Genomic DNA, 25,091 nt, shown 5'->3' with positions numbered 1-25,091 from the left:
TGCGCTCGACACCCCAATTTTATGTTATAATCCCCGCAGTGACACAACATATTATAGTCACATGTTCTCTAAGAACAGCTTGACTGGCTGATGGATACGACTTTGCATACCTCAATTATCTACTTAAACGGGTAGACAAACAATTGTCATCTGGATAGCGAGTAATGACAGTCCTCGCTCCCTTTAGGCATCTGTTTCCGATCTAGCACCAAATTTGATGATCGCGGACAATTTGCCGATAGGTACCCCGTGACTCTCGGTGGCTTCAGTTCACGCATCGGCACCGAAGGAGGAATTCCGTGATGTCTTTCGCCGGAGGTGGAACCGCCACACCATAGAGGGAAAGAAAAACGGACCGTTGTTATCAATTACTTCTGGTCTTGGAGATCTGGATGATGGTTCGGTGAAGCTGACGAATATTATTGGTCGAAATCGCCGAAGCTGCCATAGCTTCTTCTCCGCAGGGCTGCTGGGATCACAGCAGTCCATCAAAATACCAGTGGTATTTAAGACCGCAAGCCCGCATTTCGTTCGCAGAGTTGGTCTGAATTTATTTGTATCTCAACTTACTCTTACGATCTTCTCATATTATTCCTCCGGTTTCGTATACAGTCGAGTGGTCGTCTCGAAGCTGTAGTATACTTCTTATCTCCCCGCTCTTATCGGAGCTTGATCAAAGGGCTCTTTCTCCCACTTCCTTTACGTCGTCTTTCTCCTTTCAACCTGATCCTATCCGTCAAGCCACAATGGCTTCTGCCTTCCGCTCCAGCCTGAAGCTGCGGGCTTCAGCTCGTCTCCCAGCTGTTCGCACTATTACAACCACACCCCGCCTTCGAGCTGCGGAGAAGCCTTACTTCCCCAATGAGCCTACTGCTCCCAAGCTGGCTACGGCCATTCCTGGCCCAAAGAACAAGGCCGCTAGCGAACAGCTCAACGAGGTCTTCGATGTCCGCAGCTTGAACATGCTCGCCGATTACACCAAATCCGTCGGAAACTAGTACGTCAATTTGCCGTCAATCTACCCCGCGCAGTGTTTGCCAGGGCTAACACCGAACCAGCATCGCCGATCTCGATGGGAACATGCTCCTCGATGTGTACGTGGTCAATCATATTTTATCCCTACTTGTAGACGAATGGCATTTCTAACCCGACTGCAGTTATGCCCAAATCGCGTCCATTCCCGTTGGTTACAACAACCCTCACCTCCTCAAGGTGGCCGCTTCGCCCGAGATGGCTACCTCCTTGATCAACAGGCCAGCTCTTGGCAATTTCCCTTCCGCTGACTGGGCTCACATCCTGAAGACCGGCATTCTGAAGGTCGCTCCCAAGGGCTTGGACCAGGTGTTTACCGCTATGGCGGGTTCTGACGCCAACGAGACCGCTTATAAGGCCGCTTTCATGTACTACCGTCAGCAACAGCGTGGCGGTCCCGAGAAGGAATTCACCGAGGAAGAGATTCAGTCTAGTATGCTGAACCAGACCCCCGGATCTCCTCAGCTGTCTATCATGTCTTTCAAGGCTGGTTTCCACGGCCGTCTATTCGGCAGTCTTTCCACGACTCGCAGCAAGCCCATTCACAAGCTCGATATCCCCGCCTTTGACTGGCCCCAGGCTCCCTTCCCCTCCCTGAAGTATCCTCTCGAGGAGCACGCTAAGGAGAACGCTGAGGAGGAGCAGCGCTGCCTGCAGGAAGCCGAGCGCCTGATCAAGGAATGGCACAACCCCGTCGCTGCTATCATTGTCGAGCCCATTCAGTCTGAGGGTGGTGATAACCATGCCTCCCCCGCCTTCTTCCGCGGTCTCCGTGAAATCACTAAGCGCAACAACGTCCTCTTCATCGTCGACGAGGTCCAGACTGGTGTTGGTGCCACCGGTAAATTCTGGGCCCACGACCACTGGAACCTTGAGACTCCTCCCGATATGGTCACCTTCTCCAAGAAGGCTCAGACTGCCGGTTACTACTTTGGCAACCCTGCCCTGCGTCCCAACAAGCCCTACCGCCAGTTCAACACCTGGATGGGTGACCCCTCTCGCGCTCTCATCTTCCGTGGTATCATTGAGGAAATTGAGCGCTTGTTTCTGGTTGAGAACACTGCCGCGACTGGTGATTACCTCTACTCTGGCCTTGAGCGCCTCGCGAAGCAGTACCCCGAGCACCTGCAGAACCTGCGTGGTAAGGGCCAGGGTACGTTTATTGCTTGGGATACTCCCAAGCGTGACGAGTTCCTTGTCAAGGGCAAGGGCGTTGGTATCAACATCGGTGGTAGCGGACAGAACGCAGTCCGCCTGCGGCCTATGCTGATCTTCCAGAAGCACCATGGTAAGTTCCCTGTTATCGCTACTAATGTGAACATGGCTAACTTCTCACAGCTGATATCCTCCTTGAGAGCATTGAGAAGATTATCAAGCAACTGTAGGGTGGTCTGGGCTAATGATTGCTTATTGTGCGTTTATTCCACGGCGTTATAATGGTAAAGTGGGAGCAGGTTGTCTCAAATCATTGCATTTATCACAATTATATGAGTTCGAGTTCAGAAATTTGAAGATCCGATGATGGATAGTTCAAGCTATTGCAGCTGGTCACTGAATGCTACCAAAGTCTTGGCCTCCCAGAATCGCTTGTAATATATGTAAACCAGTAGATATCATAACTCCCGCGGCGAAATGAAATCGGCTTCCAGAAAGAACTACCCGTAAACTCCGATTCGTGTGCAAATATTTAGCAGAGACAGAGCAGAAAGGGTATCTCTTGCGTTCTCTGGTATCCCTGAGCAACAAAAATTTTCGGCCACAAGCCACGTATGCCTCGCTTTTACGCATAAAGTAGCAGATAGCCCAACAATTACCCCTCTTCCTCAGCCGTACTTCCATCTCTCGGTATGTACTTTATTCCAGCATCCTCTAGATGCCCAATAACTTCGGTAGGAAGCGAGCCTGTGACTTTCACCGCATATGTCCCAGGGACATAACCGTCCAGTCGTTGCCAGCGAGCTACCCAGCTTGTTGCCGGGTCATTGACAGTGACTAGGCCCTCAAATACCTGTGAGGTGCACTCTTGAATGTTGTCGTTGTTGCCGCGGAGGCCAAGGACATTGTCGCAGTTCGGACAACCTTCACGCATGAATTTCTGATTGAGAAAAACCAGTTAACTATTGATGCTGATAGATAGGGGTGCACACGATCAGGGGGCTTACGCTGTGTAGCTGGACGAGTGAGCAGACCATGCAGGCGCGGAGAGTGCGCTGCTGGCTGGGCGCGACGTAGAAGGACATGAGGCGCACGCGTTGTGGTGTGAGGGGGAAGGATTAGAGACTGCAGACTAAACTGAAACTCAAAATTTGATAATGGAAGAATATGATGGGGTAAGGGCCGTGAGGCTGAATGTTGTCAAGTCAAGCTAGGCTGTCTGTTCATCATTGTTCAACTTTCAGTCGGCCGGGGCCCGGCCGATGTTTCTCGAACCGTTGCGGCAAACGCCAAGACCGGAGCAATCGCCCTCCAAACGGGTCCGAGATTTAGACTATCGACCAAGAGGCGTTCCAAGTCGGCGGCATTGGGTTACTTCTCAGGAACTGGATATAGATTTCATTACTTTTTCACTCCCCAATCTACCTTCTTCTAGTGATCCTGCTCTTTAGCATCACATCTACTCTTCTCTACTCTTCCCCCCTTTGCCTTGCCCGCGTACTCTCTTCCGCGTGCTCTCTTACCGAAAACCCCTCCAGCGCCCCCCGCCGACAAACCGGTCGATTTCTATCTTGCGATGGCCTCCCAAGATGTTGAGGAAGCTACTGCGCTGAAGGTGCAGGGTAACAAGGCCTTTGCTCAGCATGAGTGGCCCACTGCTGTAGATTTTTACACCCAGGCGATCGAGAAATATGACAAAGAACCGTCATTCTTCAGTAACCGGGCTCAGGTACGTTGCGATATTTTCAGTCCCGCCGGAGTCTTCATGGCGCCATAATCATGGCTAATATTGTGATTACATGACTGTAGTGCCATATCAAACTCGAAGCATATGGATTCGCGGTTGCGGACGCCACGAAGGCACTGGAGCTGGATCCGAACTACATCAAGGCGTACTGGCGACGAGCCTTGGCAAACAGTGCGATTCTGAACTATCGCGATGCGATGCGAGATTTCAAAGCCGTTGTGAAGCGCGAACCGGGTAACCGCGATGCGAAGTTAAAATTGGCGGAGTGCGAGAAGCTGGTGCGCCGGTTGGAATTTGAGAAGGCTATTGAGGTTGCAGACCCGCCGTCGGCTTTTGAGAGTTTGGATATTGACGCTATTGCTGTGGATGATGGATATGACGGTGTGAGACTGGGGTCGGAGATGACGCAGGAGTTCATCGACGACATGATTGAGCGGTTCAAGAACGGGAAGAAAATTCACCGGAAGTATGCGTTCCAGATTGTCAAGGCTGTGAAAGAAATTGTCTATGCCGAGCCGACGATGGTTGAGATTGGGGTGGATGAGGGCAAGAGGTTAACTGTTTGTGGTGATACGCATGGTTGGTCTTCCTTATTTTCGTTCCCGCTGTGGAAAGAGGTGAGGTGATTTGGTTGAAACTGACAACGATCGTAGGTCAATTCTTCGATTTACTGGAAATCTTCCGGCTGAACGGATTCCCTTCCGACACTCATGCGTACTTGTTCAATGGCGACTTTGTGGATCGTGGCTCGTGGTCTACTGAGATTGCCCTCCTCTTGTACGCCTACAAGTGGCTGCGGCCAAACGGCATCTTCCTGAACCGTGGAAATCACGAAACGGACGATATGAACAAGGTATATGGTTTCGAAGGTGAATGCCGCGCCAAATACAATGAGACAATGTTCAAGGTCTTCTCCGAGTCCTTCTCAGCGCTACCTCTTGCCACCCTGATTGGCAACAAGTACCTTGTCCTCCACGGTGGTTTATTCTCCGACGACAAGACGACGCTGGACGATATCCGAAAGCTCAACCGCCACAACCAGAAGCAACCCGGTCAGCAAGGGTTGATGATGGAGATGCTATGGACGGATCCCCAGACAGAGCCTGGTCGCGGACCCAGCAAGCGAGGTGTTGGTCTCCAGTTCGGTCCAGATGTCACAAAGCGCTTCTGCGAGAACAACGGGCTGGAAGCTATCATCCGCTCGCACGAGGTGCGCATGAACGGGTACGAGGTTGAGCACGATGGACGGTGTATCACCGTTTTCTCTGCTCCGAAATACTGCGATACGACAGAGAACAAGGGTGCTTTCATCAAGATCGGACCAGAGCTCAAGCTCGAATACCAGGTTTTCGAGGCGGTGCCTCACCCAGATATCAAGCCGATGGTGAGTCCTACACGTGATCTGACACGTATTTTGCCTTCTCTTATCGTGAATGAAGCACTGATAGCATCTAGGCCTATGCGCAAAATTCGTTGATGTCTCTGATGTGAGCTGAACTCGAGTTTTCGCAGTGTTAGGCGGTTGAGGGACAGGTACCCTAGCTACCGGGTCGAAGCAGAACGACCATGGCCATGGCCTCGCCAAATGTGGCGCATTTTGCGGACTTTTTGAGACCTTGGGATGAGACTCTCATTACTGGTCCTTTTTTGGGTAGATGTCTTAGTATACGAATGTACTCGATACGGTACTCACGATTTCCAGATTTTGCATAGCGGAACAATCTACCATAGGGAGCATCTTCTTCCCATTTCATGTCATGGTGTCTATGTTAGGATAGAATTTGCAAGTCTAGGTAGCATTGGACAAAAAGGCATTTTTAAATGAGTACATTTATTGCTCGGTTCTAGCGTCGCTTGCTTAGTAGTCTGGATTTGTAAACTATTCGATTAATAAGTCGGCCACACTTCGTATAGCGTACTCCGTACTCTATCGGAGCGGTTTTACCTAGCGATCTGCAGAAGGAAACGGCCCCGCCGACCCCGCGATCGTTGTCAAATGCAGTCATCGGTCAACTCCTCCACAACTATGTTTCTTGCGTATTTTGACGACTTCTATCGTCTTTTGACTGCTTCTCGTTCTTTCCATCACCTGCTCCCATAATATCAAGTTCTTCCGTCAGAATGGAGTTCGACCCCCAGATTCGTAAGCGCAGCCATCTTTTCTGCAGGACGGAGAATAGGACTAACACCGCCTCCAGCTCCATACCTCACCTCCGACCCGAAGAGCTTTGGTTACAAGTCTGTCAACGACCGATGGCCTGTGATTGTGGTGAGCACATTTCTGGCTGAGTACACATGCAGCATCTGATATTAGAGCCGGCCTAGACTGGAGCCATTGATGACCTGCATCGGACTGTCGCCGATGTGACGGATGACGAGAAGCGCAAGGAGGGAAAGACCATCATTGAGGAGTTGGCGAAGCTTAAATATGAGATTCAGCATGATAGGCAGTTGACGTAGGTTACTTTACTCTCGTAAGGGTACTCTTACTCCGGGGTGACGGTACTGATTGTCATTGTGTGCTAGGCCTCTCGACGACGACGGCGAGCCAGGTATCCAGGAGTATAATGAGGAATTGGAAAAGCGAGGAAACCCTAAGTGGCATAATGTGTCATGGCTTTTTTCGGAGTGTTATCTTTGTGAGTTCAGGGACGTTGGGCATCGTACTTGACAATTGACGCTGACAATATGAAACAGACAGGCGCGTGAGCACGTCTAAGCTCGGTCGAAGCACTGGAAAGGCTACGATGTGTTTGCCCGCCAAAAGATGTCCACTTTCAAGTCTTCCCGACCTGCCGTGCTCGAGCTGGCCGCCAGGTACAAGGAGCTAGCGTTGGAGGCAAAGGAAGGAAAGACCACCGAAGAATCCCATCGCCTGCTCTTCTCCGAGATGTGCGAGATCTGTCTGTGGGGCAATGCCACTGACCTCTCGCTTCTGACAAATCTCACATACGAGGATATCCAGAAGCTACAGGGCTCGAAGGCACGCAAGGCAGCAGAGGAGAATATCATCGTCAATGATCTCAATGCCGCATTCGATGTCCTTCGACAAGCCAAGGAAGAAAAGAAGGGCGAGCGCCGCGTCGACATTGTTCTTGACAACGCCGGCTTCGAGCTCTTCGTCGACCTTATCCTCGCCGGATATCTCCTTTCGGCTGATATCGCCACAAGCGTAGTCCTTCGGCCCAAACTGATACCCTGGTTCGTGTCGGACGTTATTCCACGCGACTTCGCAGACCTTATTCAGGCCATCGCTGACCCCCAGAGCTTCTATACTGCCCCCGACGAGGCTGGAAATCAGCAAAGCCCGCTCTCGGACAAGGAGGTCGAGGAGGTGAAGTTCCTCTTCGACCAGTGGAGCCATTTCCATGCGGAGGGCAAGCTGATCATTCGCCCTCACCCCTTCTGGACTGCAGGCGGCTCCTACTGGCGCATGCCGCACGTCGCACCTGACCTCTTCGAAGACTTGAAAGAGGCCGAACTGGTTCTGTTCAAGGGTGACCTTAACTACCGAAAGCTTATTAACGATGTGCGTTCACAATACTATTAACTCCTACCACACCCTGAATTTTTCATATTTCTATTTCTATTCCGAGACACTAACAATCCCTCCAGGCTGCCTGGGACCCGACAACCCCGTTCGCAACCGCCATTGGCCCGCTAGGCCCGCACTCTGGCATCCGTGTCATGTCATTCCGCACCTGCAAGGCCGATTGTGTTGTCGGTCTTCCAGCCGGCAAAGACGAGGAACTGCGCAACGCTTACGAGGGCTCGAGATCCGGAGGTCGCGAGTGGGCGTGGAGTGGGAAGTGGGCCGTTATCTCTTTCTGTGATGGTAAGGCTTGAGTTTCGTCACTGAGATAATACGAAGTCGAATTGGGGTAGATTAGATGGTATGATAAGTGGTTGGAATGCGTGTAGAAAAGAGTAGTTAGTTAGATAGACAGACTGCACGTACCTAGTGCTTTTTATGCCTGTTTTATATAACGAGAATATATAGATGGAAGACTAGATGGCAAAGAAAGAGAATAATACTCATCAGACATTGATAGCATTTGTAAGGTCAAAAACTGGTATCTCAATTTGCCGGAATGAGGGTAAATCCCAGCCCGGGGCATCGTAAACCGCAGGATAAGACGCCAACCCCCGCTAACGTAAGGAATGAAGATCTCAGATGCACAGAGGCAATCTAGCACCATAATTACAATTCCCTCGCATATAAAATTAGGAAGAAACATGGTAAATAGCAAAAGAAGAAAAGGTCTTAAGCTCTCACTGTTGTCCGCATGTTCTCCTTGCCATCATCTCTAATTAGTTTGCGGGAGTCATCCCTTCGTCTGAGGCGCGCCTGGGCAGCCATCTTTCGGTCCAACGACAATGAATCTCGCTGTGAAGTAGTAGCGGCAGCAGCAACAGTTTGCCGTCTCCGTGCGCGGTCCATTTGATGTGTATCCGGTCCTGAGGACGAGTGGTCGGGAGCATATTTCGTAGCTGCGCGTCGGGACTGGAGGCGATTGGTTTGGACCTTGTGACTATCATCTGAAGATTGACGTGGTACGTAGAGTAGATGCGAGTTACGGGTTTCTGGATTACGCCGTTGGTTTGAAGCGGCCCACGTCCCAAAATCAGGCGGCGAAGACGGCGGGAGAATATCGGTGTCGTCTCGATAACGAGGAGGCTTGAATGACCTTAGAGGAGATATTCCCAGATTATTGAATTTTTCATCAATATCTTCAATGCCCATTTCCTTCATCGCCTGTCTCAGATCCGAGTCTGTCAGATCGGTCCCTAGACTCAACGGAGGGCGATCCTTGCCCCGCGGACTTGGACTGGGTGGTTGGTCAGTTTCACCGGTTTCGTCAAGGGCATCTTTTTGGGGACTGGTAGCGCCAAAGTCATAAGTATGAATCCCATCATAATCTATGCGGCTCTCTGGGCGAGCTCGCGCCCTGAGCTCTGTCGCGCTCTCGAAAGCTCGTAGTTTCGTTTTCAGCATATCAATCTGTTCCTGCATCTGGCGGCGCTCTTGGTCAAATGATAGCTTTAACTCTTCTTCCTGCTTTCGATGCTGCTGAGTTGCTGACTTTAGCCTGTCACGATACTCCTGAATCCGCGTCTCCAGCTTGGACTCCCGCGACTTCAGCCTCGCTTCCCTCTCTTTGCGTCGGCCTTCATATTTTGATGCTTCCTGCTTAAACCGCGCAAGTGTGTATTTGAGAGACGCGTTCTCCTTCGCCAAGTCAGAGGCTTTCTGTTCGGAGCTCAGAGCAAGTCCTTTGAGTTTTTCAAAGTCTGACTGCTGCCGCTTCATGTCCTCAATTTTGGCGTTCGCCTCTGCTAACGCCTGCTGGGATTTCTGTAAAGCTTCCGACGTCTCTCTGGGGGCAACGCTAGGTTCTGATGCTCCTGCAATTTCGTCGATGTCGCTGCCGACAACGCCGTGCTGTTCCAAGGTCTTACGTAACAAGCTGACCTTGTGCTTATATTGTAGCGCCAGGGCTGTCTGCTTCGTCAAATCTTGGACAAGTTGCTCTTTATCTGCCCGTGTGTTCTCCGCAACCATAGTGGAGGCAAGTTGCGTCACATGGCGTTCCATTTCCTCAACCCTGAGTTCTTCTTCTTTCAGCTTTGCAGCTAGGCGGCAGGCCTCTTCATCCTTCTTCTTCGCGTACGTTTTGGCGGCCGAGCGATACTGGATCAGCCTCCTTATCTCCAAAGCTGTTTTTGACCGGTAGCTGTCAAACTCTGCCTTCCAGTATTTGCCGGACCGAGAGCGTGGCTCGTTCATGTTGATCGTATCTTCATTGTCATTTCCTTGAGCGGGCGCTGCGTCAGGATTAGCAGTACCTTTTGAGGAGCGAGTCTCATCCGGCTTTTGAGAGGATTTCTCAGATGTTCTAGAAGGGTTTTCGCGTGAGTCCAGTAGCGCCTGGGTGAGTTTGCTTCGCTTTCCTTCCGACGAGCTCGATGCCCACTGACTGCTGATAATTCCCGTAGCGGGTATTGGGGTCTTCACCGGTTTGGTTGAGACATCATCGCGCTTGCGTTCATTGTCGATCACGCCTTCTCCAAAAGAAACTGTCTTCCGTCGATTTGACACGGTGCCGGGTGTCATGAGGATGCTTTTAGTCGGGGATGCCATCGCGTTCACAGCCAGATCGATTTCACCTGAATCGGTTTTTGAACTGTCTCCATTTCGCTCAATCAGCCTTGGCAAGGAGTTGTTCTTGTTTAACTGTTGGTTGTGGGCCTCCCCCTTGGATTTCAAGTGAACGCTGGTATTGTCTTCATCGTCGGCTTTGGGGGTTCCGAACAACGCGCTCTGAAACGCGCGAAGTGCAAAAATAGGCGCAGGAGTTTCCGGGGGCTCCATAACCTTGGAGTCGTCTGAGAAAGTGCAGCAGAAAATCAGTCAGCGCGTGACAGTGTTAGGAGAAAGCGCTGCGCTTGCCGCGTCCGCTTCCTCTGGGAGGACGATAAACTCGCACCTGTAGCGCGTTCAGTTTGACCACCCATCCATCCAAGCATCCTGATGGCACAAACTTATTCAGACAGCAAGTGATAGGGCGACATCTAGCTCGGAATGGAGCCACTTTTGACGACAAAGCGGAGACCGTGACGTGGTTGGACGTGCTTTGTTTATACTCTAAGCTGTGATCCTCTGCTGGCAGAACTGCCGGGCGGTGGCGGAATAAAGACGGGACGGGCGGGGCCGTTGGACGATTATTGGCATGACAGTTCGATCACCGCTCTTTCATCTGGACCAGGTTTCTTTCCCCTCTTCTGCTGTCAATGCCCAATTGGTGTTGAAAGTACGCTTTCTCGCCTAGTTGTCTCTTCCATCTTGTTTATCTCTTCATCCTAGACATGTCCTATTCCGAGCCATAGAGGGCTGCAGCTTCGGCTGCATCTTTGTCGCTGTTTGTCGTGACAAAGACCATCCACTCAAATCGGTGTTTATCAGTGCTTCTATGTACTTCACCGCGCCCCGCTATGCCTCACCATCACAAGAAGAAGACAAATGTCCTCAAGAACTCCTCTCCAAAGGTGGAGAAAACGCGAGTTTTCCCGGATTCAAGACCTATTGAACTGCCAGTAGTGGCTCCGACAAATTACCAAGAAATACACCAGGAGGAAGTTGAGGCTCTTCGCTCAATTTATGGCGACGACTTTGAAGATGTGCAACAACGGCGGTCTGCGTGGCATGTAAGTCTCCTTTCCCCGATCCAACCTAAATCTCTGGTGCCCTGACATGTCGAGCAGCGCTCGTCGGAAGTTTCTTTTAGACTTCATTTGCGAGCACCTTCCAATGCCGATGTTCGCTTAGACTTGCTCGTCGAGCTGCCAGCCACTTACCCCAAGACGTGCCCAAATATAACCGCAGAGAATCTGGAAGACCTCCGACAAGGCGCCCAGTCGAGAATACGCGATGTCCTACAAAATAAGCCCAGGGCCCTCCTGGGATCCGAGATGATATATGAGTTGGCGGATTCGATCCAGGAAATCCTAGAGGATGCTGCGGAAGCTCAGGCCCATGATCAGGATATTCCCAGTTTAGAGGAGGAACGGATGGTACAAGAAGCAGCCGCAATCGAACGAGCGGAGCGTGCAAAAGAAGAAGAGCTCCGAAAGCAACAAGCAGCTTCAGCAAAGGAGGAACTAGAGCTCAAGCAACTGGTACAGGATGCTATCAATAAGCGTACGAAAGCACTGTCACGCCGGAAAAGCAGATCGTCCGGGCTGGAAGCAGCTGGCGACACTGAGGGGATGGCCCGTGTACCAGGAGCAATTACCTTTGATCCGCCGTTGGTCATAACGGACGCAGACGAGGGTCCATTAGTGTTCCGAGCGGTATATGGCAAGACCTTGTTGAAACGTGTACATGGAGCGAGTACATTTATAGTGAGGCCTGTGGTTCCAGAGAGCCGACCCTGTGCCCCTCTCCTAGTCTTGAAGGAGCTGTCAATCAATGAAAAGGGAGCTGACGCCCTAGCCTTCCGTGAGCAAATGCGGCTGAGCGAGGACAAGCTTGAAAGTCTTAAGAGGCTTCGGCACCAAAATCTAGTTGACTTTTATGGCTTCAAGATCCAGACGCCCCTGTACTCCGGCCACTCGGAAGACAGTACTTGGACAGTATTCGCTTTGGTTGAGCATGCGAACAAGGGCTCGCTGTCCGAGTTTCTGGACATAGTTGGTACGGTACCGGTTGAAATGATTCGTAGCTGGACTATACAGCTTCTTGAAGCACTCGAATACTATCATCGACATGGCTTTGTCCACGGAAACATCCATTGTGGGCGTGTTCTGCTGTTCAGGAATACCACGGGTGGTACAATTGTGAAGCTGCTCTCGAGTATTGAAGAAGCTCTACCAGACGCAGCTGGAAACAAACGGCTTCTCATGGCATCCAAATCTCCCTTTTGGTTTCCACCGGAGCTAACTCAAGGGAACTCTTCTCCAACGATGAAGACTGATGTTTGGGACCTCGGAATAGTATTCCTCCAAATGGCCTTCGGAAAAGACGTGCTTCAACGATATACTTCGGCCAATGCACTCGCGGACAACCTTGAGTTGTCGCCCCCGCTGCATGATTTGCTACAGGAGTTCTTTAGGCCAAGCCCAAAAAAGAGACCCACAGCATTTCAGTTGCAGCCCTCGGAGTTCTTTCGTGTCGACAGTCCTTTGATCATGCGGACGAGCGCCTCGAGTTCCATGTCATTATCGCGGCGTCCGCGCTTTGAATCCTTTAGCGGCGGCCTCCCTTCATTTTCACGCTATCACCAGGATTTCGACGAAGCTGGACGCTTAGGTAAAGGTGGCTTTGGTGAGGTTGTCAAAGCACGCAACAAGCTCGACGGTCGTTTTTATGCTGTCAAGAAAATCTCACATAAATCCGCCGCTGCATTGAAAGATACTTTATCAGAAATCATGCTGTTGTCGCGCCTGAATCACCCATATGTGGTACGCTACTTCACCGCTTGGCTTGAGGAGGATTGTGATCAGAGTGACGAGGAAGCAATCTCATTCACAGACGGGTATTCCGTTGGTAGCAGACGTTCGGAGGAATTCGAGTACAGTACTACAGGCGGTCTTGATTTCATTAGTTCGAGCGGCTACCCAAACATAGAGTTTGTGCCGGACAGTGATGAAGAGGACGCCGGAACGATATCTACTAGAGAAAAGGGCTCATCGCCTGAAACCTTTGGCACCGAGAGTGGCACGGGCAAAGAACTTAGCCGCGTCAGGTCGGGCTCGCATGGCCGGCCAATGCTCACTGCGCTATACATTCAGATGGAGTACTGCGAGAAACACGTAAGTAATTCATCATGCGCGTCTTTTTTCACTTTTGTAATCAGAGGCTGATACTGATTCTGCAAGACGCTTCGAGATCTTATAAAAAATGGCCTCTATGACGATGTCGACAGATCCTGGCGTTTGTTCCGCCAGATCCTCGATGGATTGACTCATATTCACAGTAATGGCATTATCCACCGCGACCTCAAGCCCGACAATATATTCATAGATGCAGCTAGCAATCCGCGTATTGGAGATTTTGGTCTAGCCACGAGCGGCCAGTTCACAACCGCTGTACGCTCCTCCGCAGCGGCAGATTTCGGAGGCAACCTCACTCGAAGCCTGGGTACAACTTATTACGTGGCACCAGAAATGAAATCCGGTTTCGCGGGACACTACAATGAGAAGGTCGATGTAAGTTTATCTTGTCACTTTGTGTGGTCGGTTGTCAGTTCTCGATTCCTAATTGAGCCAGATGTATTCATTGGGAGTCATTTTTTTCGAGATGTGCCATCCATTGCCAACGCTTATGGAACGCGATCAAACATTACGAGCTATCAGGGAAAGACATCATGTGCTGCCCAGCACCTTCCAGGATTCCGAGAAAGTAGTTCAGGGGGAGATCATCAAGTCGCTTCTAAGTCATGATCCAGCCGAACGACCATCTGCGTCAGAATTGCTCCATAGCGGTCAGATTCCACTTCAGGTCGAGGAGGAGACTTTCAGACGCGCAATCATGCATCTGCTCTCTGATCCTAGCTCTCCCGACTACAAGAAGATCCTCTCCGCTATATTTTCTCAATCTCCAAAAAAGGTCGAGGATATTGCCTGGGACATGCATTCACGTGCCCCACCGGCAGCGAACGAGCTTCTCATGCACGGTCTTGTCAAAGAAAGGCTTACATCGATCTTCCGCAAGCACGGTGCCGTGGAGACTACAAGACAGATGCTGTTTCCGAAATCCCAACATTACAACAGCGGCGACGTAAGGCTTCTGGACGCATCTGGTAATATGCTTCAATTACCCTTCGATCTAACGCTCCCGAACGCACGTGCAATTCCCCGGCAAGACCCTTCACTCGAAAAGACCTTTGCTTTTGGTACTGTCTACAGGGATACACCTCACGGTGGTGAACCAAGAACTCATAAAGAAGTGGATTTCGACATTGTGTCTCGCAATACCTTAGACCTGGCCTTAAAGGAAGCAGAGGTGATTAAAGTTCTTGACGAGATCATTGAAGAATTTCCACCATTGAAGGCCAGCGCTATGTGTTTCCTGATAAACCATTCGGACTTGCTTCAGCTAGTTATGGAGTTTTGCCGCATCAAACCTTCCCAGATTCCCTTGGTTAAGGAGGTTATCAGTAGGCTGAATGTCGGCAAATATTCCATGCAAAAGATTCGAAGTGAACTTCGCTCACCCACAATTGGGGTTGCTTCCACCTCGCTAGACGAACTTGCCAGGTTTGATTTTAGAGGTAAGATCAATTACCCTGTTTGAAACCATGTTGCTGATTTGGGTAGACTCGCCCAAGCAAACGCAAAAGCGCTTACGGGCAATAATGGAAGGCACTGAGTTCGCCGAGCGATTAACGCCAATATTTGCAAGAATCAATTCCCTAGTTACTTTCTTGCAGGGCTTTAAGATCAAGCGGAAATTCTTTATCTGTCCTCTAAGTAGTTTGAACGAAAAGTTCTTTCGAGGGAGCATACTCTTCCAATGCATATTTGACGGCAAACGACGCGATGTCTTTGCAGCCGGTGGTCGTTATGACTCCTTGGTGCAGGATTTCCGCTCAGGCGTCACGACAAACCGTGTTCAGCCTCATGCAGTAGGCTTTAATCTAAGTTGGGACAGGCTCAGTTCTGCGATGATCGACTACGTCAAAGCTCCGACTAAGGCATCCCTTAAGCATCCGGAAACCGACGTTGGGGCGTTCTGGAAGACGAGAAGGGTGAGTGGGTACCGACGAACATCCTACTGTACCGTGTTTAACGATATTTCTAGTGTGATGTACTTGTGGCTAGCTTTGACCCAACAATCCTACGCGAGATGGGTGTGCAGTTGACTCAAGATCTCTGGTCCAACAGTATTAGTGCCGAATTGGCAGTGGATGCATCCTCTTTAGAAGAGCTTCTTACGAAGTACAAAGAACACAATCATAGCTGGATTGTCATTGCAAAGCAGGACAGCAAAGAGCGAGGTTTCAAAGTCAGGTGTCTTGTGCCGAAGGAAGAATTAGATATACGCGGCTCTGAGCTTATACCTTGGCTTCGAAGCGAGATACGTGCGCGGAACCAACGGGAGGGAGCTCCAGAGAATCCGCGGTTTGCTCGGCTCCCAAGTCAGTCTGAAGTGAACACGCCTGCAAACGATCGATCCAATGATGTGCGCATTCTCGTATCACAACATAGAAGCAAAAAGACAAACCGGAGGAATATTGTCGAGCAAGGTAAGCGTTACCTCAGCGTACCCCAAATACTGGGCTAACCAGACTCCAGCTCTTACCCGCGCGCGAGAGGTTGTCGAAAATGCTTTGAACGGTCCAATTGCAGCCATCGATACTCGAGACGATTTGCTTGAAGCCATAAGGGATACCCGCCTGTCTGACCCGGACAGCTGGCGCGCGGTCATACAAAACGCGCCTCTCACCGAGCGCAAGTACCTGCAACAAGTCTACGATCTGCTTGCTGAATTTGCGAGTGAAAGCCATGGGGATAGCGCCGATTATCCCGGGAATGCTTTCATCTACAACTTCAGAACGGGTTCGTGTTTGTATTACGATCTAGGGAGTGCCAACGAACGATGAGGAGTACATAAGAGGGTTTATGTATTTATATATGTATGTGGTATGTGTGACGCATGTGATGATTACTTCGGGTGATGTGGAATTTCAGCATCTCCGCTCAGCGACTTTTATGACCAATTATACCCCGACTCTTCGACTCGATTACACAGAGAAAATGCCGAATTCAAGGTAGCATTGATTATACATATAAATAAGAATTAATGCAAGATAATAGATATTAATCACTCTCATCATCGCTTCCATAAGCTACCAACGGGCCCGAAGCCTGCGGCGCTGGTTTTGTCGTTACATTGCCACCATTCAGTCCTCTTAACGCAGCAACGGCCGAGCTGGAAAAGATACCGCCACTTGATTCAACTTGGTTCTGAGGCGCTGAAGCACTTCCACTCTCAATCATGAGCGGCTGCTCAGGGGCCTCGAGTTTCGCATGTTCATTTCCCGTACCCTCAAGTTCCTTCGCCCTCGCAAACCACACCTCATCTGGAGGTTCATACCCCTGCAGTCCATAACTCCCCTCAATCCTCTTTCTCTTCTTCGCCTCGGGATCCCTCCCCTCCAACTCCGCCACAAACTCCGCTGGCAGCGCCCTCCTCACAGCCTCAGCAGCCTGCTCCTCTAACCTCCTTGCCTCCCTCTTCTGCGCCAAGGGATTTGGATCAACGGTCGCCCACCGCACATTTAAGATTTCGTTATGATCCAAGCTCTGGTGCGCCATGGCTTCCTTGGCGAACTGTGCATTCGCTTCGTTGGTGTACGTAACGAAAGCGACGCCGCGCGATGTAAGCACTCTCGTCCGGTCAATTTGGCCCCATTCTGCGAAATGTCGGGCGACAACTTCCTCAATATCGTCGGTTACGTGGATGCGGCCGACGTACAGGGTGCGGTTCTGGCGCATGAAGGAGCCGACACCGCCCATATCGTCGCGGTAGTCGCTGTGTTTGTCGCGGCCAAAGCAGTCGACGTTTGGGTTGAATAGGTCGTGCAGGGTAGGGAGGCGGTGGAGATATTCGCATTCATGGCCTTTGGGGCATATCTGCCGGTAACCTGTTAGCAAGCTTTATCTTACGCGTAGACAAGTTTTTTTTTGGTTGAGAAGACATACCCCCCGAGCAAAAAACAAACAGAAATAAGAGCCCCGCACTTTATCTGCGCGCGTATATCCACTATCTCTTGCGATGTTGCATCGTGACGGGGCCGCAGTTTTCGAAAGATACTTGTCCTCGCGATCGCCGCCAGACCACTTATTGTACCAGATGTTGAACACCGTTCCTGTTTGTGGGGGAGGCTCGGACTTTAACGTCGCAGGGTCAACCTGTGGCCGTGCAGGTCGTCGTTTCCGCCGAATGATCTTCTTCGTTTTCTTCTGTGTGCTGTTCGCGTCTGTGATACCTGTTTCGGCGGTTTCTGATTGTTGCTGGACAAGAGCGTTCTCTCCATTTGGTGTTATTTCTTCTCTTTCGCCATCTTGCGGCGTTGTATCGACTGACGGCTCTGCTGTGGCCGCTGCAGGTGATGTATCGATCACTGCTGTGTCTGCCATCGCTAAATGTTTGAGTTGATTGAATGAGGTTGTTTGACGTTATTGATAAAGGCGGGAATTTCAGAGAACTAGGCCGATGATTACTTAAGCCAGATTAGGCCTTGGCATCACAACGAATTTGAAGCTGCGGAGATTCCGCGACAAGTTTGGAGAGTACTGAATCCGGGGAACCGATTAACTTGTGTAGTCTGTTGCTGCTTGTTTCAAATAGTGCGCCTCAGGCCTTTGGACTACTCAAACCCTGGCATCTGGTGTATACGGCTATTCAAATCCGATATCTGAGTCCGCGGGGCTCTTCAACCAGCGAGATGGTGAACATCACAGAGAAGATCAAGGAGTATGTGGGTAAGATGATGAGTTGATGGGATGTGGTACTCATTTTTGCTATCTGACAGGATCGAGGATGAGATGCGAAGGACGCAGAGTAAGTTCAATAATCTACTCTATCAGAAAGCAAACCCGCAACTAACTCGAGTATAGAGAACAAGGCCACGGGTACGTACATATCATGGCAAATCTTAAGTATAAGTCGACTAACTAGTTATTATCAGAATACCACCTAGGTCTTCTCAAGGGGTAAGTTCTCGATTCCTTCCTACTAATCCTTGGAACTTAGCTTACCCGTCTCAGGAAACTGGCCCGCTTAAGAGCACAACTGCTCGAGCCCACAGGCGGCTCTGGAGGCGGCGGCGCAGGCTTCGATGTCAGCAAGAGCGGTGATGCGCGTGTTGCACTGGTCGGTTTTCCGTCCGTTGGTAAATCGACCTTCCTCAGCAAGATCACCAAGACAAAGAGTGAGGCTGCCGCTTACTCCTTCACGACCCTTACTGCTATCCCCGGTGTGCTGGAGTACGGGGGTGCGGAGATTCAGATTCTTGATCTTCCGGGTATTATCGAGGGAGCTTCTGAAGGGAAGGGAAGGGGGAGACAGGTTATTTCCGCTGCTAAGGTGTGTTTGCGTTGCAAGGCAGGGTGTGGTATCCAGATACTAACTAGTGCGCTGGTAGACAAGTGATCTGATATTGATGGTTCTCGACGCCACCAAAAAGGCTGAACAGCGCGCCCTCCTCGAGGCTGAATTGGATGCTGTTGGCATCCGGCTTAACAAGGAACCACCGTGAGAATACCAAACAGTAGCCCTTCGCAATCTGGCATAGCTTTTCACTAACGTCAGCCCAGGAACATCTACCTGAAAGCAAAGAAAGCAGGTGGCATGAAAATCACCTTCCAGACACCACCCAAATACCTCGACGAAAAGATGATCTACAACGTCCTCCGAGACTATAAAATGCTTAACTGCGAGGTCCTTGTCCGTGACGAAAATGGTGCGCCTACTTCTCCCGTTTCTAGTTTTCCGTCTTGATCATCATCATATTTTAACATCTATACCAGCTACAATCGACGATTTCATCGACGTGATCATGAAGGACCACAGGAAATACATCCCTTGGTAATTCCACAATCCCGAGCTTGTTAATTCTGGCAGAAGAAAGCTGATTAGCCCAGTCTCTACGTCTACAACAAAATAGACAGCGTCAGCATCGAATTTCTCGACCAACTTGCTCGCGAGCCACACACAGCGGTCATGAGCTGCGAGCTCGATCTCGCTGTACAAGACGTCGTAGAGCGCATCTGGAAGGAACTCCGCCTGATGCGGATATACACTAAACGGTACGTCAACTATAACTGCGTTTTCAGAAACCGAAACCTAATATCACCACAGAAAAGGTGTCGAGCCTGACTTCAGCGAGGCGCTGATTGTTCGGAATAATTCTACAATCGAGGATGTCTGCGATCAGATTCATCGGACGCTGAAGGAGACGTTCAAATATGCATTGGTTTGGGGTGCTAGCGCAAGGCATATTCCGCAGCGGGTTGGGTTGAGTCATGTTGTCGCTGATGAGGATGTGGTTTCGATTGTTGCTAAGTAGATGAATGATAAAGGACACGAGATAAAATATATACCATACTGCATTGGTAAAAGAGATCACGGCCGACTGATAAAAATTGGTAAACCTACGTTTGTTTAGAAGCAATGTCAAAATATATTCAATTTGAAAGAGGATATTTGAACTAGAACAATATGACCCAGACATAAACAATTAGACCCAGCCGTAACCAAGACTCCATAAAATATATTTCCCAGATTCACCTAAGCGGTAGCAGCAGCCGCAGCGGCCGCCGCAGCAGCAACGTTCTGCATACCGATAGTAGGGGCAACATCGACACGCTCCTTCGGCAGGAGATCAACCAAGAGAGGACTGGGAATAGTCTCCCGGCTGGGGTGGAAGGCAAGTTGACTGTTCTTGTACTTCTTGACACTGTCGATGTAGATGTCGAAGAGGTACGAGGAGTCAAGAGGGCCGCCCTTGGCCTCGGGGTGGAATTGGGTGCTGAAGATGGGACGAGACTTGTGGATCATACCCTCATTGCTCGAGTCGTTCAAGTTCACAAAGTAGGGCTTCCAGTCAGAAGGCAGGGTAGAGGCATCTACAGCGTAACCGTGGTTCTGGCTGGTAATGTGGCAGCGACCAGTGGTCAAGTCGAGAGCAGGAATGTTGTGTGCACGGTTGCCGTACTTCAGCTTAACAGTACGAGCACCAGCAGCAAGGGCCAAGAGCTGGTGACCCAAGCAGATGCCAAAGATGGGAACCTGCGAAGTCTCCATCAGGCGGCGAAGGTGGTAGGTGGTGTCCTGGCAGTGGGTGGGGTCACCGGGGCCGTTGGAAATGAAGACGCCATCGAAGTGGTGAGCGACCTTGTGGATGGGATAATCGAAGGGGAACACCGTAATGCTAGCACCGCGGCTAACCAGGCTACGCAGGATGTTCTCCTTGACACCGCAGTCAAGGACGGCAACATGACACTGAGGATCGGCTGCGCTCACGTGGAAGGGAGCCTTGGTGCTGACCTGACGGACAAGGTGGATCTGTTCAGGATCGGTGAAAGCCTCATCCTGATCAGCATCATACTCCTCACCCACTGTGATACGAGCAAGGGAGGAACCCTGCTCGCGGAGGTAAGTGACAATGGCACGAGTGTCGACGCCAGAGATAGCAGGAACACCCTCGCGGGCGCACCATTCACCAAGACTCTGTACAGCGGTCCAGTGAGAGTACTGCTCCGCAACGTCGGCAACGACGACACCAGCGGCCTGGAGATTGGGCGACTCAAAGTACTTGAGAAGACCATGGCGGTCCCTCTCGGTGGACGGAACACCGTAGTTTCCAATCAAAGGCTGGGTGAAAACCAGAATCTGGCCCCGGTAGGAGGGGTCGGTCAAAGATTCGGGATATCCGACCAAAGACGTGGTGAAGACCGCCTCACCGGAAATGGTGGTACGGGCACCGAAAGATTTTCCGTGGAAGATAGGACCATCTCGGATCGTGAAGGTTGCCCTTTCAACGGGCCTCTGGTTCCGGACAGTAGCCATAGTGCGAGCCTGGTAGACAGGCAAAGGGGATGAAAAGGCCGGAGCCCTGGCGGGGACCGCCTTGAAAAATCGGCTGAACATCATTTTTAAGTATATTGGTTTTGTAGAGACGTGGATCGAAATTTATTCGAGGGACGCTTCAATAGTTTCCGGAAGCTTTCCAGAGGTGGTCCGAGATGTAATCCTGGTAACCGTTAGCACAGTGGACTTCCCGTACAATTTGTGGACGATGGAAGAGTCATCATAGGAAAGAGAAGAGAGCGAGCATACCTGAGAAGTGAAGGTGGAAGGTGCCGCTGGCATGAACGCGATTTTTTTCTACCAGTTATTTAAACTGATATAGGAATGAATTTGGTAGGGATGTTGTTTTAGAAGGACATGGGCTTTCGTAGTGGTGCTCTCGAGGCTTGGAAGGAAGTGAGTCAAGATCTCGAGGGAGAATCCGATTTTAAGGGTGCGAATTTTCCTGTGGAGTAAAGGTGGCCCGAGAGTCGGGCCGGTTGCGCCTTCCTTAGGTCCTTCCCTCACCGACTTCTACGTCTGCCCTGTAATAATAGCCTATTTATTTGTTATGTGCTAATAAAAGTACTAATCGAACAACTAAGCCCCTGCTGCACGCTAGCCATAGGGTAGTGTCCCGCCAATCACAGCCCCCGTATTATTGCTGCGTTATCGGAGCCCGTAATCTGGAAGATAGTGTCATCGCGATCTTTCTGTCGCAAGGAGTCTTTGAGATAAGAATAAAAAAAAAATAAAATCACTGATAAACTAATCTGATTCTTGAGACTGAAGTTTTCTTTCTCATCATGAAATTCTCAAGACATCACTGTTGGCTGTCAGAATCGGTTCAGTGAAGAAAGATATTAGTTAGCTGTGACATCACAGGAACGACTTACTCGGAGTACTTTCGGTTCATGCTATCCTCCTCAACGATTGTTGAATGGTGAGATGACATACTAGCGGACGAGTCTCGCTCACCTCTCGGTTCTTTTCTGCAGCCTCGGTGTGTTTTCGTTGGTCAAACTCAGATTTCAGTAGTACAATGCTCTCGGGATATTCCTTGAAGAGCAAATTGGGGTGATCAATGGCCATATATATTAAACCAAGTTGCTAGAACCAAGCGGCTATTGATCACAGAGACCGACAATAACGAAATTGGTCTAGGTTGACCCAATGATTTGGAAGCATCTATTGCAGGCGGCGGTGGTCTGCATTGTATTTATCAGCGCCCCCGGCTACGCCGTTCTACCTCTATGGACCAGTTACCTACTCTCCAAGCAATCCCAGGAACCGCTCGAGGGCCCTGGCTGCGATGGGTCGGGAGTAGTCGACCCGGACGGTCGATGCAACGGCGATGGAGTTGTCGATAGCCCTCCAGATCCCAGAAGGGAAGGATTTCGATTCGAGAATCCCTCTACTGACTGCAAATTCGTGAGCCAGATGTACATTTACGACGTGTTCAAGGTGCTTGAGAAGGACATGGGCAAGCTCTTCACGTACGTTCACAAGGACGTCGACTTCCACGTTATGGGCCACCATCCGGTTGCGGGTCATTACCACGATCTGCTCCATTTCTACGTTAATGCGCTTCGGAGAGTCTCGGTTTGTTTTTCGGAGCATGCAGAAAAGTTCGAGGTTCACCCACAGGCGATTCATGGCGGGTGTAATAGCCGGTGGTCTGTCCAAGAGATTCAGTTCAAAGGGCTGCTCAATACAGGTACCAAGCGCCTCTTGGCTGCTCATATATCTTTCGCTAATCCAGGCAGGGGATACCTTCGACGTGGTCAATGTTTGGGTGACGCGATGGCATGAGGGACAGATAGTGGAGGCTAGAACATATATTGATCAAGGATCGGTCACCGATGCTCTACGCAGGAATGAGCTATGGACGAATGGAACTTCGTATCGAGACAATCTGCATTATATGCCTGGACCTGCGGGAATGCCAGACTTGGACGAGTTGAAGAAGCTCATGCACTACCCCGACGGACGGAAGTACGATGACTTCTGAGCCACAGCTTAGCATAGTAAATATGGTGTAAGACTAGTCAGAACATTGTGAAAGATGATCTTTAAGACAGCTTTAGTGCTAAAGAATTGAGAAGTCAAGAAACCTCGGTTGATAGTGGAAAACCTTAAATGATTGGAGGTACCTGACACGTGACGCCTTAGCTAGGAAGGAAGCGTTTTGGAGGCTGAAAAGCCATAATCCTGTATATTTCTCTATTCTGTCCTCCTGTGAATAAAAGGAACCGGCTACCGACCATGGCCGACCAGGGCAGAAAGAGATCCAGGGTAGCCTGCAAAAATTGCCAAACCAGGAAGCGAAAGTGCTCTGGAGATAGTCCATGCAGTACCTGTATACAGGTAGGCACTGAGTGCCACTACGACCTGCTTTCTCGCAAGAAGAAAGATATCCGACATTTCCAGTCACAGCCAGCGGCAAGCTCACTGCTGAGTCCAGCAACGGTACAGAATGATATCGCCGCGAAACGGCAGCAGCAAGGTCAACAATCAAACCCAGCGGTTTTGGCGGGACTCCTACTGAAAGCCCTGGAGGCGAATTCGGGCGCGGCATTTGCGCGGCGCCTCAATCCAAAGAACGATGTGGCGGGAGCTCCAAAATTGCACCTTTTTGGCTGGAATGTTGGAGCCCGTTTTCCTACTCCAGAATGGGCGGCAGCCCTGGCATCTGTTCAGCCACGGGCAGTGGTCGAGATCATCTCCCAGGATGAGATGCGATCTTTGGCTGGCATCTTCTTTGAGAGGGTGGATCCCTGCTACCCTTTTATCGATCAGGATACTCTACTGCGCCAAATAAGTAGGCGATGGCTGCCGGCCACGTCCGAGCCTCCGGGCTTTGATCCTTACGACGCCGTACTCTGCGGCGTTGCTGCCTTTGGCTATCTTTTTTCCCGCCGACGAGCTACAACGACGGAACTGCAACTTGTCGAGTCTGCTCGGTCAATCCTTGAGCAGAGTCTGCAGTCCGAACCGGTTTCTCCCCTTGAAACGGTGACGGGTTGGGTGTTGAGGGTCGCGTACCTTAGGATGACGGCCACCGCGCACGCAGCCTGGATGGCCAGCTGCTCTCTGATGCACCTCATTGAAGCGACAGGCATGCACATTGAGCCGTCATCAAATACAGCACTGGATCTGGCGTCAACAAGCGAATCCTGCGACCCTGAAACCCGACGGCGCCTTTTCGCCATGGCCCGCCATCTGAATGTCTGGATATCCTTCGAACTCGGACGCTCCCGCGTCGTCCTTCAAGGCGCAACCTCTCTCCCCCCAAGCCCACGACCAACAAACCCAAATCCAAGATCCACAGCAAGCTTCTCAGCAGGAGTAGAAACAGCAACAGACATCTTCAACCTCCTCCCCATTTCCGAAAGCCTAGATCCAAACGAAGCACAGGACATCTCAAACCTCGAAATTGCCCTGACGGACGTTTGCAACATAGTCTACAGCCAACCCCATCTTATCCTCGTCCAATGTAACCTAATGCTCTGCATCTACCGCCGGCTACGTGCCCTCAACTCCATCATCTCAGGAGACCTCCTCGACCGCGTCCTAGCGCTCTCGGGGAAAGGTCTTAAAGCCGTCTCCGAACTCGTCGCAGTCAATTCCCCGTGGCACCAAATCGCGAATGTCCCCTTCCAGGTTGTATGCACTCTGCTGGCTATCGATAACCGTGCGTCACTAGCGATGCTGCGTGATTCGATGCATACGCTGCACGAGGTTGCCTCGGCGTATGATACAGAGGTTATGCGCGAGGCCTATACGACAGCCTATCTGATGATTGTGATGCATCAGCGGCGGAAGGAGGAAGATATCCGGACGCTTAGGGAGGTGCTGCAATTTAACCCGTCCATGTCTGCTCCCGCCGAGACTCAGATTCGGGAGTCTGCTGTGCAATCGGATCACACTCTTATGGATTACCCCGGGTTCTCCTGGCTGAGTGATATTCTTGTTGATATACCCAGTCTCCGGGATTTCGATATGGAACCGACATGATACCACATGATTGGCGGCTTTAGCTCTGCTATTCAGGGTTCCGATTTACTGTTTAAGCCCATT

General features: G+C 50.7%; 11 protein-coding genes across 11 annotated transcripts, besides 1 other annotated feature; 7 read left to right on the top strand and 4 right to left on the bottom strand.

The window, feature by feature from the left end:
• Positions 1-25,091: part of a sequence feature (contig 1.36 75..96901(1)) that runs on past both edges of the window.
• On the top strand, positions 561-2,572 carry gatA (4-aminobutyrate transaminase gatA). Its single transcript, XM_654760.2, has 4 exons — positions 561-997; positions 1,059-1,094; positions 1,158-2,320; positions 2,371-2,572. The coding sequence occupies exons 1-4, from the start codon at positions 747-749 to the stop codon at positions 2,415-2,417; spliced, it is 1,497 nt and encodes a 498-aa protein (XP_659852.1). The 5' UTR covers positions 561-746; the 3' UTR covers positions 2,418-2,572.
• spt4 (transcription elongation factor SPT4) lies at positions 2,818-3,425 on the bottom strand. The gene is made up of 2 exons (XM_050612998.1): positions 3,195-3,425; positions 2,818-3,127 (listed from the first exon to the last, which is right to left on the bottom strand). The coding sequence occupies exons 1-2, from the start codon at positions 3,270-3,272 to the stop codon at positions 2,843-2,845; spliced, it is 363 nt and encodes a 120-aa protein (XP_050468843.1). The 5' UTR covers positions 3,273-3,425; the 3' UTR covers positions 2,818-2,842.
• Positions 3,764-5,411, top strand: ppt1 (protein serine/threonine phosphatase PPT1; the record flags this gene model as incomplete). Its single annotated transcript, XM_050612997.1, has 3 exons — positions 3,764-3,916; positions 3,997-4,513; positions 4,588-5,411. The coding sequence occupies 3 exons, from the start codon at positions 3,764-3,766 to the stop codon at positions 5,409-5,411; spliced, it is 1,494 nt and encodes a 497-aa protein (XP_050468842.1).
• On the top strand, positions 5,990-7,942 carry ANIA_10282 (damage-control phosphatase ARMT1 family protein). Its single transcript, XM_050612996.1, has 7 exons — positions 5,990-6,077; positions 6,133-6,203; positions 6,260-6,390; positions 6,461-6,573; positions 6,632-6,731; positions 6,752-7,463; positions 7,550-7,942. Exons 1-7 carry the CDS (start codon positions 6,056-6,058, stop codon positions 7,778-7,780), a joined length of 1,380 nt encoding a protein of 459 aa, XP_050468841.1. The 5' UTR covers positions 5,990-6,055; the 3' UTR covers positions 7,781-7,942.
• ANIA_02247 (uncharacterized protein) lies at positions 8,199-10,555 on the bottom strand (the record flags this gene model as incomplete). Its single annotated transcript, XM_654759.2, has 2 exons — positions 10,423-10,555; positions 8,199-10,321 (listed from the first exon to the last, which is right to left on the bottom strand). The coding sequence occupies exons 1-2, from the start codon at positions 10,460-10,462 to the stop codon at positions 8,199-8,201; spliced, it is 2,163 nt and encodes a 720-aa protein (XP_659851.1). The 5' UTR covers positions 10,463-10,555.
• cpcC (serine/threonine-protein kinase gcn2) lies at positions 10,928-16,038 on the top strand (the record flags this gene model as incomplete). The annotated part of the gene is made up of 7 exons (XM_654758.1): positions 10,928-11,140; positions 11,198-13,246; positions 13,313-13,642; positions 13,824-14,706; positions 14,753-15,183; positions 15,237-15,681; positions 15,731-16,038. 7 exons carry the CDS (start codon positions 10,928-10,930, stop codon positions 16,036-16,038), a joined length of 4,659 nt encoding a protein of 1,552 aa, XP_659850.1.
• On the bottom strand, positions 16,213-17,595 carry cwc2. Its single transcript, XM_654757.2, has 2 exons — positions 17,141-17,595; positions 16,213-17,071 (listed from the first exon to the last, which is right to left on the bottom strand). The coding sequence occupies exons 1-2, from the start codon at positions 17,576-17,578 to the stop codon at positions 16,256-16,258; spliced, it is 1,254 nt and encodes a 417-aa protein (XP_659849.1). The 5' UTR covers positions 17,579-17,595; the 3' UTR covers positions 16,213-16,255.
• On the top strand, positions 17,750-19,518 carry ANIA_02244 (putative GTP binding protein (Gtp1)). The gene is made up of 10 exons (XM_654756.2): positions 17,750-17,915; positions 17,974-18,002; positions 18,059-18,073; positions 18,130-18,154; positions 18,209-18,527; positions 18,586-18,695; positions 18,758-18,903; positions 18,971-19,028; positions 19,085-19,249; positions 19,302-19,518. The coding sequence occupies exons 1-10, from the start codon at positions 17,887-17,889 to the stop codon at positions 19,507-19,509; spliced, it is 1,104 nt and encodes a 367-aa protein (XP_659848.1). The 5' UTR covers positions 17,750-17,886; the 3' UTR covers positions 19,510-19,518.
• Positions 19,617-21,410, bottom strand: cpa1 (carbamoyl-phosphate synthase (glutamine-hydrolyzing) CPA1). Its single transcript, XM_050612995.1, has 2 exons — positions 21,282-21,410; positions 19,617-21,195 (listed from the first exon to the last, which is right to left on the bottom strand). Exon 2 carries the CDS (start codon positions 21,093-21,095, stop codon positions 19,731-19,733), a length of 1,365 nt encoding a protein of 454 aa, XP_050468840.1. The 5' UTR covers positions 21,096-21,195; positions 21,282-21,410; the 3' UTR covers positions 19,617-19,730.
• On the top strand, positions 22,185-23,022 carry ANIA_02242 (nuclear transport factor 2 family protein; the record flags this gene model as incomplete). The annotated part of the gene is made up of 2 exons (XM_050612994.1): positions 22,185-22,728; positions 22,778-23,022. 2 exons carry the CDS (start codon positions 22,185-22,187, stop codon positions 23,020-23,022), a joined length of 789 nt encoding a protein of 262 aa, XP_050468839.1.
• ANIA_02241 (putative C6 transcription factor) lies at positions 23,277-25,028 on the top strand (the record flags this gene model as incomplete). Its single annotated transcript, XM_050612993.1, has 1 exon — positions 23,277-25,028. The coding sequence occupies one exon, from the start codon at positions 23,277-23,279 to the stop codon at positions 25,026-25,028; it is 1,752 nt and encodes a 583-aa protein (XP_050468838.1).

Source organism: Aspergillus nidulans, chromosome VII (assembly GCF_000011425.1).
Source record: "Aspergillus nidulans FGSC A4 chromosome VII".
Classification (NCBI taxonomy): domain Eukaryota; kingdom Fungi; phylum Ascomycota; class Eurotiomycetes; order Eurotiales; family Aspergillaceae; genus Aspergillus; species Aspergillus nidulans.
This window is presented reverse-complemented; position numbering and strand designations above follow the sequence as displayed.

Bases quoted from the DNA above. Each gene is read 5' to 3' on its own strand.
- gatA (XM_654760.2), top strand. From the start codon at position 747: ATGGCTTCTGCCTTCCGCTCCAGCCTGAAGCTGCGGGCTTCAGCTCGT. The intron at 1,095-1,157 runs GTACGTGGTCAA...ACCCGACTGCAG, and splicing joins GGGAACATGCTCCTCGATGT to TTATGCCCAAATCGCGTCCA. The intron at 2,321-2,370 runs GTAAGTTCCCTG...AACTTCTCACAG, and splicing joins GATCTTCCAGAAGCACCATG to CTGATATCCTCCTTGAGAGC.
- spt4 (XM_050612998.1), bottom strand. From the start codon at position 3,272: ATGTCCTTCTACGTCGCGCCCAGCCAGCAGCGCACTCTCCGCGCCTGC. The intron at 3,128-3,194 runs GTAAGCCCCCTG...TTTCTCAATCAG, and splicing joins CACTCGTCCAGCTACACAGC to AAATTCATGCGTGAAGGTTG.
- ANIA_10282 (XM_050612996.1), top strand. From the start codon at position 6,056: ATGGAGTTCGACCCCCAGATTC. The intron at 6,078-6,132 runs GTAAGCGCAGCC...CACCGCCTCCAG, and splicing joins GGAGTTCGACCCCCAGATTC to CTCCATACCTCACCTCCGAC. The intron at 7,464-7,549 runs GTGCGTTCACAA...CAATCCCTCCAG, and splicing joins ACCGAAAGCTTATTAACGAT to GCTGCCTGGGACCCGACAAC.
- cwc2 (XM_654757.2), bottom strand. From the start codon at position 17,578: ATGGCAGACACAGCAGTGATCGATACATCACCTGCAGCGGCCACAGCA. The intron at 17,072-17,140 runs GTATGTCTTCTC...GGTTACCGGCAG, and splicing joins GTTTGTTTTTTGCTCGGGGG to ATATGCCCCAAAGGCCATGA.
- ANIA_02244 (XM_654756.2), top strand. From the start codon at position 17,887: ATGGTGAACATCACAGAGAAGATCAAGGA. The intron at 18,904-18,970 runs GTGCGCCTACTT...CATCTATACCAG, and splicing joins CCTTGTCCGTGACGAAAATG to CTACAATCGACGATTTCATC. The intron at 19,029-19,084 runs GTAATTCCACAA...TGATTAGCCCAG, and splicing joins CACAGGAAATACATCCCTTG to TCTCTACGTCTACAACAAAA.
- cpa1 (XM_050612995.1), bottom strand. From the start codon at position 21,095: ATGATGTTCAGCCGATTTTTCAAGGCGGTCCCCGCCAGGGCTCCGGCC.